Here is a 9,735-nt window from a genome sequence, read left to right on the forward strand (position 1 = left end):
GGGTTCCAGTGCCATCTCTGCCACGTACAAGCTGTGTGGTATTGGGCAGGCTACTGCAGCCACTCTGCGCCTCCGTTTCCTTATCTGTATAATGGGGATGCTCATAAGGCTTACCTCTCAGAAGCTTTAGGAAGATTAAATAAGATAAAATTTGCCAAGTGCTTAAAGCAGTTCCTGAGACACTTCAGGCACTATGCAAGTACTTGTTAAGTAAACATCAGGTGAAAAACGTTTGAATAATAAATAACAAAGTCAAGTTAATGACAGGTTTACCATACACTATTTAATTTTAGAGGTTCTGAGTTCTTCCATCCTAAAATCTTTTCTGGGTGATGTCCAAGCAGTTCCTGCCTACAGATACATCCCCCGGAGACATAGCTAGTATTTTAAGAGGGTCTGGAGGTCTTCTTAAACATTATAAGACACCCAGTCTTGTTTTATTCCAAGTGCTAGACATGCTAGAAAGTAAGTTTCTAGGGAGGGTGACTCAGGGCATTAGTAGGAATGACCACAGCAAGAGTTCCCAGACACAACTTTTCAGAAGGGGTTTCTGGGAAAAGCAAAATCACGGTGGGCAACGGAGGGTTTCATTAGGAAATATTTCACCAGCCCTGCAGCCTGGTTACCCCACATCTTGTCCTGCTTTTTTCCTTACTGTCTACTCAGGACACGGATATCCTCATGGATTATGGGACATTTTTGAGCATCTTGAGACAATTAATTATCCTACTTTTGACATGCCTGAGGGGGCTAAAACTGAACACAGAGAAATTATGCAACTTAGCCAGTCACGTAGCATGGATGAGGCTGAGCTGGGTCAAATCTCTGGGCTCCAGATTTACGTTTAATCTGATGAGATTCACTGCCGTGCTGTTATCCCAGCACGGAGTTTGTTTAGTCACAGAAGCTGCTAACATAATTTCAGAGATGTGTGGTCAAGGACCCTTGGGTCATCTGGTGAAAATGACGTTACCAGGAATTTAAAAAACTCAAAGCTCTGGAGAAAGTTGTGTGTCAGGATCAAGTAGGGGAAAAAAAAAAATCAAAACAAGACCAGAAATCAGTTGTAGACATAAGCAAAATGGTAACTGTTTTACTATGGGAAATAAGGTTATATGATAAAAGTATTACTACCTCACCAATAACTTCCAGAATATACTAAGGTTGGTGTAGCCTCCAATATTTAAAACAGCATGAATGTGGAAGAAACATTTTATAATTGTATGGTTGCATCTATGTTCCAGTATCTGGCCATCTAGGAATTCACCTTACAAAAAAAATTTTTATGAAGACTCAAAATAAGTTGAAAAAATATCCATTTTTGCTTTTCCACTCTATCTCAGTTCCTTTTCTGGTTCCCATTGAGTGAGACAAAGGGTAGGGGAAAGAGAATGGGTTCTGGAATTGTACAGACCTGGGGTCAAACCCTGACTCTACTATGAATGAGATGGTTTCGAGCAATTCGTTTAGTCTTTCCAACCTTCAGTTTCCTTATATATGGAATGGTTCTGGTGATACCACACAGGACGGAAGGAAGCCTCTCCCAGTGCCTGGTACATAACAGACACTCAGGTATGGCCTGCAGCGTATCTTAGTCTCATTAAAAATGCCAGTTCAGAATGGATTTATCAAAGGAGCATGACATTGAATCAAGGATAGACAGATAGATCCAAAGAACAGATTAACGAGCTCAGAAACAGACCAATTGTAAACTGATTTTTGACAAAGATTCCAAAATAATTCAATGGGAAGAGGATAGTCTTTGCAACCAATGGTGCTGGAACAATTGGACATCCATATGCAAAAAGGAAAATGAACTTTGATCTATACTTTGCATTATATTAACTTGAAAAATTAACTTGAAATGGATCATAGACCTAAATGTAAGAGCTAAAGCTATAAAACTTCAAAGAGAAAAATAAGAGAAAATCTTTATGACCTTGGGTTAGACAAAATTTTTTTAGGACACAGAAAACACAAACTCTAAAAAATTTTGATAGGTTGGGCTTAAGAAATATTTGCTCTTCAGAAGACACTATTAAAAAATAGAAATGCAAGCCACAGACTAGGAGGACATACTTGTAAATGGGTTTGTTTCTTTAACATTGCTGTCTCTGGATACTGTGGTAGAAATTAGATGTAACCCATAACTCTCGTGTGTTTCCATTCGTGCACTCTATCAGGGAGAGAATGCTATTTATGCCATTACTCACTGCCATAGTTCTCAGCATATTGATATGAACGAGGGCTGGAGAGAAGATCGGGCTTTGTGTTATGAGTTTGCAAGCACTACATCTTAAATTCCATTCCTGGTGGGAGAGACAAGAGCAACGATGAAAAATACAGAGACAGGCACATGCCCATCAGGGAGCAACCTGAAGCCCTTGGTAGCAACAGGGCACCTTCAGCAATGACAGCAGAAAGCACAGACTACCAGACGTGGTGGTAAGTACTTTACACGCATCATTTCACTTAACTGTGGGAGAAACACAGGCATGGAGTCAGCACGGGGTCCCAGCGGAAGCAGGGACACTGAGAAGGCACCCAGTGGAGTTTCATTTGGGTTGTTCCCTCCCTTACACCTGTGATGAATTTTGTCCTTCCTATGTCCTCAAATTGTTTTATCCTTTGGACATCATTCCAGAGTCATCCATGTCTTGGGACTGTCAGCCTGGTTTTGAAGATTTATCTTGTTTGAAAGTTCAGCCTCTGTTTGGCTTCCTGGCACCAGGCTTCACATTTTTTTGCTCCTTAAATCTGGTAACCCTTTTCCCCACCTCCTTTCTGCTCCCTCAAAACTTCCAGTTTGCGTTGTCTGTTCATCCCCCGGTGATTACTAATCCCATCCGTCCATCCCTAGGTACATAATCAACAATACTGGGATCGGCCATCAACAGACATCGATCTCACAGGTCTGTCATGTTCTCGTGTCCCCAGCAAACCACTGCAGGCATAGCTGAGGAAGAAAGCCTTCAGGATTCACAGGCCACAGACAACTGGAGGCAGAGCATCACTCCTAGTTTACTTCAACTTAGGATGAGATCCTCAAAGAATAAGCAACCCAGGGAGCAGATGGACCAACATCAAAGTCTTCAATTCTTTTTTTCGATTTTGAGCCCCATGACCATTTCTAACACAGGGTCTACTAGGTTTTTTTCAAAGCGTGAACTGTGCTCAGTTGCTCACCAGAATTCCTGCTCCTCCCCCAACCTGCTCCTCCCCTGACAGTGAAGAGATGTGTGAAAGGTCTCTGTGTGATGCTACGGAGGAGCAGTTTCGTGCCAGAGAACTGGAGTAAAATTTGCCCACGTGAAGTTTCTTGCACTGCAACCGGTTTCTACTTCACACAGACGATTGAAAAGCATCTGGAAGATACATTTTTTTATTGTAAAAATATAGATTTATGAGCGTTATAAGATTATGATGCAGAAGACAGGTAAATCTCTCTGTGTCTTTAAAGGGCTCATCCACACTCTCCAGCCTTAAGTCTTAGAATGATGACGCCGACAGAAACTCAAAGGCTCACACCGTTCATATAATTCTGCATATGGAAGCCCCTCTCTGCCGCATGCAGCAATTTTACAGATCAGGAATCCGAGGTGCAGAAAGATTCAGTGAGGATTTATTACATTTGCATAGTCAATGGAAGAGCTGAAACTTAAGCCCTAGTTCCTTGACAGTAAATCCTGCACTGGCTTCCAACTGTCTTTTATCTGGATTATGGTATCTGACTATCAGTCTCTGAAAGCCTGTAGAGACATCCAGATTATTCCTCAAGAGGGAGATGGAGCATGAACTAATTTTCAGTAAGACTGGACTTCAGGGGAACAGTTCCAACTGGGCACATTCTTTCCTCCTTTTTCATGGCCACCTGAAAACTTTGGCTTGGTGCTGACGGGTGAGAAGCAGTTCCCGCTTCCCAGTCTTTTTCTTTTCACAGCTGCAAAGTTCAGTGAGTTGAACTGCAGTGCTGTGAGTTCACTGTTCACTCTGCCACGACCAACCTCTGTTGTAAATTTTCCTCCCAGAACACGTGACGATGCATTTCTTGACTATATATCCCAAGTGCAGCAGCCGAGCTGTCAGAGCGCTGAGCCCCACACGGAGGAAGAAGGCTCCCGGGCTTGGCGATTTAGGAATTCAGGACTCGGGACAAATTTGCCAGCACTTGGTAAGTGAGCAGTGCTACTTTTCTTCAGACACATTTGAAAGAAGGATATTTCTAGCAATGTGTAGATGCGATTTTCTTTTCTTTTCCTTTTTTCCCCTCCCTAAGGCAATGTTAGTTTGAATTAAAAATAAGTTTACATTTGAGAAGCAAAATGTAACCTTTCTTTTTTTTTTTCTGCTCGATCAGTTAAAAAAAGTTTCCTAGTGATTAAAATGATACTCAGTTTCTCTATGTGCCTTTGTCCTATATTGATTTTTTTCCCTTTTCCTTTTAAAATTACAAAAGCTTTTTATATGCTGACTTTATGAAATGAAAATATAATGGACATGGACACACGACCAAATAAAAGCCCTCCTCACTCCCCTCCCTCCTTCCCTTGCCCGCTCCCCGCTGCACTCCGGCCCCTCATGGCTAACCCCCCTTAGCTGTTTGGTGGAACCTCTTACGACTGTATTTCCACGCGGTTATAAGCTTCTGGGATGTTGCAATTCGGAGAACTTGGTGCTCGCCTTCCTCCCGGTACGGTGGCCCCCGGAAGAGTTCTAACCTGCACGTTTCTCCCCAGATCCCGTCTGTGTGAGCAGAGCTTCAATGCTGAGAATGGAACCTCTGAACAGCACGCACGCCAGCACGGCAGCCCCCAGCGGTCCCCTCGAGTCCCATGTGCCCGGCAGCGCCAGCCGCCACGCCAACGGCAACGAGTACTTCTACGTTCTGGTCGTCATGTCCTTTTACGGCATTTTCTTGATTGGAATCATGCTGGGCTACATGAAATCCAAAAGGCAGGAGAAGAAATCCAGCCTCCTGCTGCTGTACAAGGACGAGGAGAGGCTCTGGGGGGAGGCCATGAAGCCGCTGCCCGTGGTGTCGGGCCTGAGGTCGGTGCAGGTGCCCGCGATGCTCAACGTGTTGCAGGAGAGCGTGGCGCCAGCCCTGTCCTGCACGCTCTGCTCCATGGAAGGAGACAGCGTGAGCTCCGAGTCCTCCTCGCCCGACGTGCACCTCACCATCCAGGAGGAGGGCGCGGACGACGAGCTGGAGGAGGCTTCGGAGACCCCCCTCAACGAAAGCAGCGAGGGGTCCTCGGAGAACCTGCATCAGAATTCCTAGCACCCCTCTGACCTCTGGAGGTGGCGCCATCAGCCAGCACCCTTAGAGAGAGGAAGGACACTTTCCGTGTCTGGTTTCACTTTTGCAGTGCAGCTGCCACTTTCCAGAGACCCTCGACAAGCCCCTGAATGGGGGACGGTGGGGGACACGGCTAAACGGGAGCAGCAGCCCGAGTCCATGAGGTGTGGACTGTGGTGTGGACCTGGCACCGAAAAAGCCCCGAAGACGTGCAGTGTGTACCTTTCCTTGGGGGAGCCTGGGGGTCGGGGTTCCTGTTCAGAATCCGGCAGGTCGATGTGCCGGTGGTTGTTTTCTCACTGGATGCCCTGGGTAGCTCCCGAAGAGGCTGCCCACTCCCGGGGCTGCCAAGTGCGGAGGGCATGCCGAGGGACTAGTTTCGATTTGCTAATTTGCCTAGAGCTTTGTTCTTCTAGATCTGATTGGCTGTAAGTACCTCTAACGTGAACCTGTGGCATTAGCTCACCGCGGGTTACAGAGCTTCTCTTACACGTCTTTTGGGTTAGAGGGGGAATATTTGATGGAGGACTTCTGATGGGAGAAAGCTGGAGATCTGAACCTGGTCTATTTGCATACTGTAAGGAAAAAAAATGCAACTTTAAAACCTGTTAGCATTGGCTGGGATTCTAAGACGCAATCTGCTATTTTGACCCTTTGTCTAACCTGTGACCTTGAACTCTGATCTGGGAGCATCCAGCATCACATGCTGGCATGCTTTTTGTGTGTGTGTGTGTGCTTGGAAGGGTTTCCCTAAGAATCTAACCTGCACTTCGAATGGCCGTGCAGGGAATCTTCCCGATCTTTCCCGAAGGGGCGGTGGTGGGGTTGAACAAAGCCAAACCCTTGGCCCTGCTGCTGCTTTTTTTCCCAGCCTAGTTTTCTCAGCTGGGAGAGGACATAATGTGGGCCTTGACGACATGGCATTTCGTCACATAGCTGAGACTTAGAAGGGCATGCTCCGGTGAGACTGCGCAGAGCCGGGGTCCAAGTTCTGTGTTTCTTGAACCCGAGTCCCGGCTCTGCTTCGCTCGTGTGGTCCTGAGCATGCCATCCAAAGGCTTACTGCTTTCCTGAGACTCCTGATGATCTGGATCCCCAAGGGGCTGGGAGGATGTCTGTAGATTCTAAGACTCTGTGATAAATCCTGCATGGCCTGGTGTGAAGAAGCTTGGACAGAATATTTCCCCCTTGGCCGGCAAGTCTGAAGAAGGATCTGCTTACTTAAAGGAGCAGTTGGAGGCTCAGAACACATGTAATGGGGAAATCCAAGGCGAATCCCCTGCCCACCCCTGCTGTCATTTTCCCAGCAGTGAACCAAAGAGGCAGATACCACATTTCATGCTGCAAAGTTCTCTGGGTGGTAGACTATTAACCCGCCAGTTAAGGGAAAAAGACATGTAAGAGAAATAGCTCAGGAATGCTTGCTAATGTCTCCATGTATTCCTGTGGTCAGTCGCTTTGTAGCAGACTCTTTAGGCCCCTGAAGACAAGGAGGAAGAAAAACACACCAAAAGGTCAAATTTAATTCTAGTAAAAACATAAATTTTTTTTTTTTTTTAAAACACGCTCTCCCTAGATTGGAGACAGCAATAACTACTGTTCCCATGGAAGGGTTAACAGTGTAGGAGCTGGTTTATCAGTTCGCCTTAGAGGAAATTTATGTTTGGGGGAAAAAGGGCCCTCGGTTCACTTTAAAATTCAGAGTGTGGATTTACTCCAAAGGGGGCTGTTTAGGGTGAAAGAAGCCAAGTTAAGTTTGGCCCCTTGCCTGGAATCACTTGAATTCTGAAACTTTGCTGCGATGGACATGTGCGCTGTCACATTTTCCATTGCTTAATCCTGAAGCTTGGTGCAAGTCGATCTGCGCCTATTAAAAAGTGATGTATATACTTCCTTCTTATTCTATTAAGTTGTATAAAATGGTCTGTATTTAACAGTTTGTAATTTTCACAATATTTTTAATTTAAATAAACAAACACATTTGCCCTACGAAGTTACGAGTTCTTTCTTTGATTCTTCAGTATAATTCCTGATTTCTAAGACATCCCAGACACATTTTCCAAGCCGTCTCTGAACTGGGCCATCTTCCAAGTCAGACTCGTACGAGGGCACATCTTATTTCTGCCTGAATCGTGGAGTGAGCAGGGCTGGGCTTTTCCTTTCTTTGCTATGATTTGCAATGAATAAAAACAAACTGCTGATCGGTCTTAACATCCACTTCTCTTTTTAAATTTAGTGGCCATGGGGTCTTTGAACTTGAATATGCAGTGATATAGCAATTATTGCAAAGATGTTGCTCCAAATTTGGCTGCAAGGAAACATTTGATTTGCATGTTGGCTAGGCAGATAATAACCACATGTGGCCGCAGCTGCACAGACTAATGGACAGGGAGCTTCTGTATATCCATGTTGTATATACACTCATAGACACTTATACATAGTGGGGAGGGAGATTTCTGTCTATACAAACTCATGAACATATCCAAGCACACAGGCCACGAGTTGAGGGTGGCCCTCCCTGTGGGACTGTCCCCATCACCCCCACGTGAAGACTGACTGTCTAGGCTCCTCCCCTTGGTCTTGCTGTAGCTCTGGCCCACAGACTGAGCACAGCCAGTCTGTCTCCTTTTGGATTTTATTTACACGGGCAGAAGCACTAAAGAAAAATTACCCACACCGATGACCCACTTTGAATTAAGCAGACGGTAGAGAGTGACCTTTTCTGTTTCTCTGTTTCCTGTGAGTTTGGCTTTATTGTCTAAAGTAAATATTTGATTAGGTTCACAAATAATTGTCTCCCTGAAGGGTTTATCTGGCAGAGGTACACGAGGGCTTGGATTCTTCCCAAAGCAGATCCAGGGTCTCACTCTACCGGTTGGCACTTTGACAATGTCAGACGAGGTGATTATTTTAGAAGACAAGGAAAATCTTCAATTTATCCCAGATTAATGTCATTCTTGGTGAGGAAATAGTCAAGGAAAAAACTTTTACCATGGGCGGAAGAAGAGGGAATTCTAAACTCTAATTGTCCTAAAAATATGCAGAGTACACTATGTCGTTTTAATGGAATATTTATTTTCTTAAAAAAAACAAAACAAAACAAAAAACTTCTAAGCAGAACCTAAGGCCCAAGGGGTTTAGCCTGTGTGGATTTACTCATGCATGTGAGAAACTGAGAAGGGAATTTGGCCCTGTGCACCTAGGATATTAGAACCATATTTTAAAGCACTTAAATGTTAAGGATGAGGTAAATGGATTGTCCTGCTTGCTCCATGCTGTTCTAATTACACCTTTGTACGTCAAAGTCCGGCAGGGATGCTGCAGAGAAAAAGATTTCTTTCACGGGCAGAATCATGGGATCAAAACTACCGGGAAAGGCTAAAGTTGGGCCAAGGAGTGAGTGCTCTTGGCCTGAGATTCTGGTTGGAAAGGAGACCCCATGGTACATTTGAGAGAAGCAGTTGGAGGGGTTTGTGGTCAGGCATGTACTTTCAGGGCTCAGCTGAAGAAGGGTCATTTATCATCCTGTAAAAAACTGCTCTGATTCCAGACATTGTGGAATGGACAGAACATTGAGCTGACAACACAGCGAATACTCTAGGTTTTGAGCATACATTTGCTTAATTGTCTCACCCAGAAACTAGACACCCAGCTGGAGGAAATCACAGGGAGCATGAGGGGTCATGTGACAGGGGCGGAGTCTAGGGCTGGAGGGAGACATGGCAACTGATTGACCAGGGTGGTGGCTCAGGCAGGGGTGGGACCGCAGGAAGGCGGGGTGGAAATGAGGGTTCAATAGAGGATGCTGCATTGCTCCGGAGCTCTGAGGGAGGTCCTCATCCTCTCTGACCTGCAGGCTCTCTGTTTCAAAGTGAGGAAGATATGGTGGTCTTCCTCTTTGGGGAGCTGCTAACAAAAAGAATGGTGAAACATCCTGAGAAATACTGAGTGCTGCATGAAAATTAAAAGAAACTAAAGGAAAAGCAGCTTCAGGTTTCTACTTTTTAAAATGTGTCCTGGGCATACATATGCAAATGAAGTGGCTGAAACCACCTCTTCTGTGCACGGGTTCCTTGGGAGACTACAACATTCAGGGAAAGGACACAATTTGCCGAAGGAGAAGGGTCATAAGAGAGAAAAACCACTGTTCATTTCTGCCTTTCCCCATTTCTGAAATGCTTCCTCCCACACAGGAAGGAACAGTTTGGGATGTGAGCTGTTACCATGGAGATAACCAGCCAAGGTCACTTGTTTGAAGGAGCCCACGGCCCCACAGCACTGAATCATTACGGCGACTTTATAAAGTTGGGATTTGGTCCCTGACTAAGATGACAAGCTTTGAGCCCACAGCAGCCTCCATTCATGATGTGGAGGAGGGCACACAGGGAGAAAACACACACACACACACACACACACACACACACCCGTACAACTCT

The 9,735-nt window shown here is 45.3% G+C and overlaps 1 protein-coding gene across 2 annotated transcripts; it reads left to right on the forward strand.

The window, feature by feature from the left end:
* Positions 1–3,943: 3,943 nt before the first annotated feature.
* On the forward strand, positions 3,944–6,861 carry KCNE4 (potassium voltage-gated channel subfamily E regulatory subunit 4). Of its 2 annotated transcripts, none has more exons than XM_011000777.3 (2): positions 3,944–4,182; positions 4,753–6,861. In XM_011000777.3, exons 1-2 carry the CDS (start codon positions 4,040–4,042, stop codon positions 5,279–5,281), a joined length of 672 nt encoding a protein of 223 aa, XP_010999079.1. In that variant the 5' UTR covers positions 3,944–4,039; the 3' UTR covers positions 5,282–6,861. The 2 variants fall into 2 exon arrangements, with proteins under 2 accessions (XP_010999079.1, XP_010999078.1); XM_011000776.3 differs by having other exon boundaries at positions 4,110–4,171; positions 4,737–6,861.
* The last annotated feature ends 2,874 nt before the right edge of the window (positions 6,862–9,735 follow it).

The sequence above is a fragment of the Camelus dromedarius genome, chromosome 4 (genome assembly GCF_036321535.1).
Source record: "Camelus dromedarius isolate mCamDro1 chromosome 4, mCamDro1.pat, whole genome shotgun sequence".
NCBI lineage: Eukaryota > Metazoa > Chordata > Mammalia > Artiodactyla > Camelidae > Camelus > Camelus dromedarius.

What these genes read in the sequence shown, in the direction of transcription:
- KCNE4 (XM_011000777.3), top strand. Translation starts at nt 4,040, where the DNA reads ATGCATTTCTTGACTATATATCCCAAGTGCAGCAGCCGAGCTGTCAGA. An exon ending in CAGCACTTGGTAAGTGAGCA is followed by an intron (nt 4,183 to 4,752) that starts GTGCTACTTTTC and finishes CGTCTGTGTGAG; the next exon opens with CAGAGCTTCAATGCTGAGAA.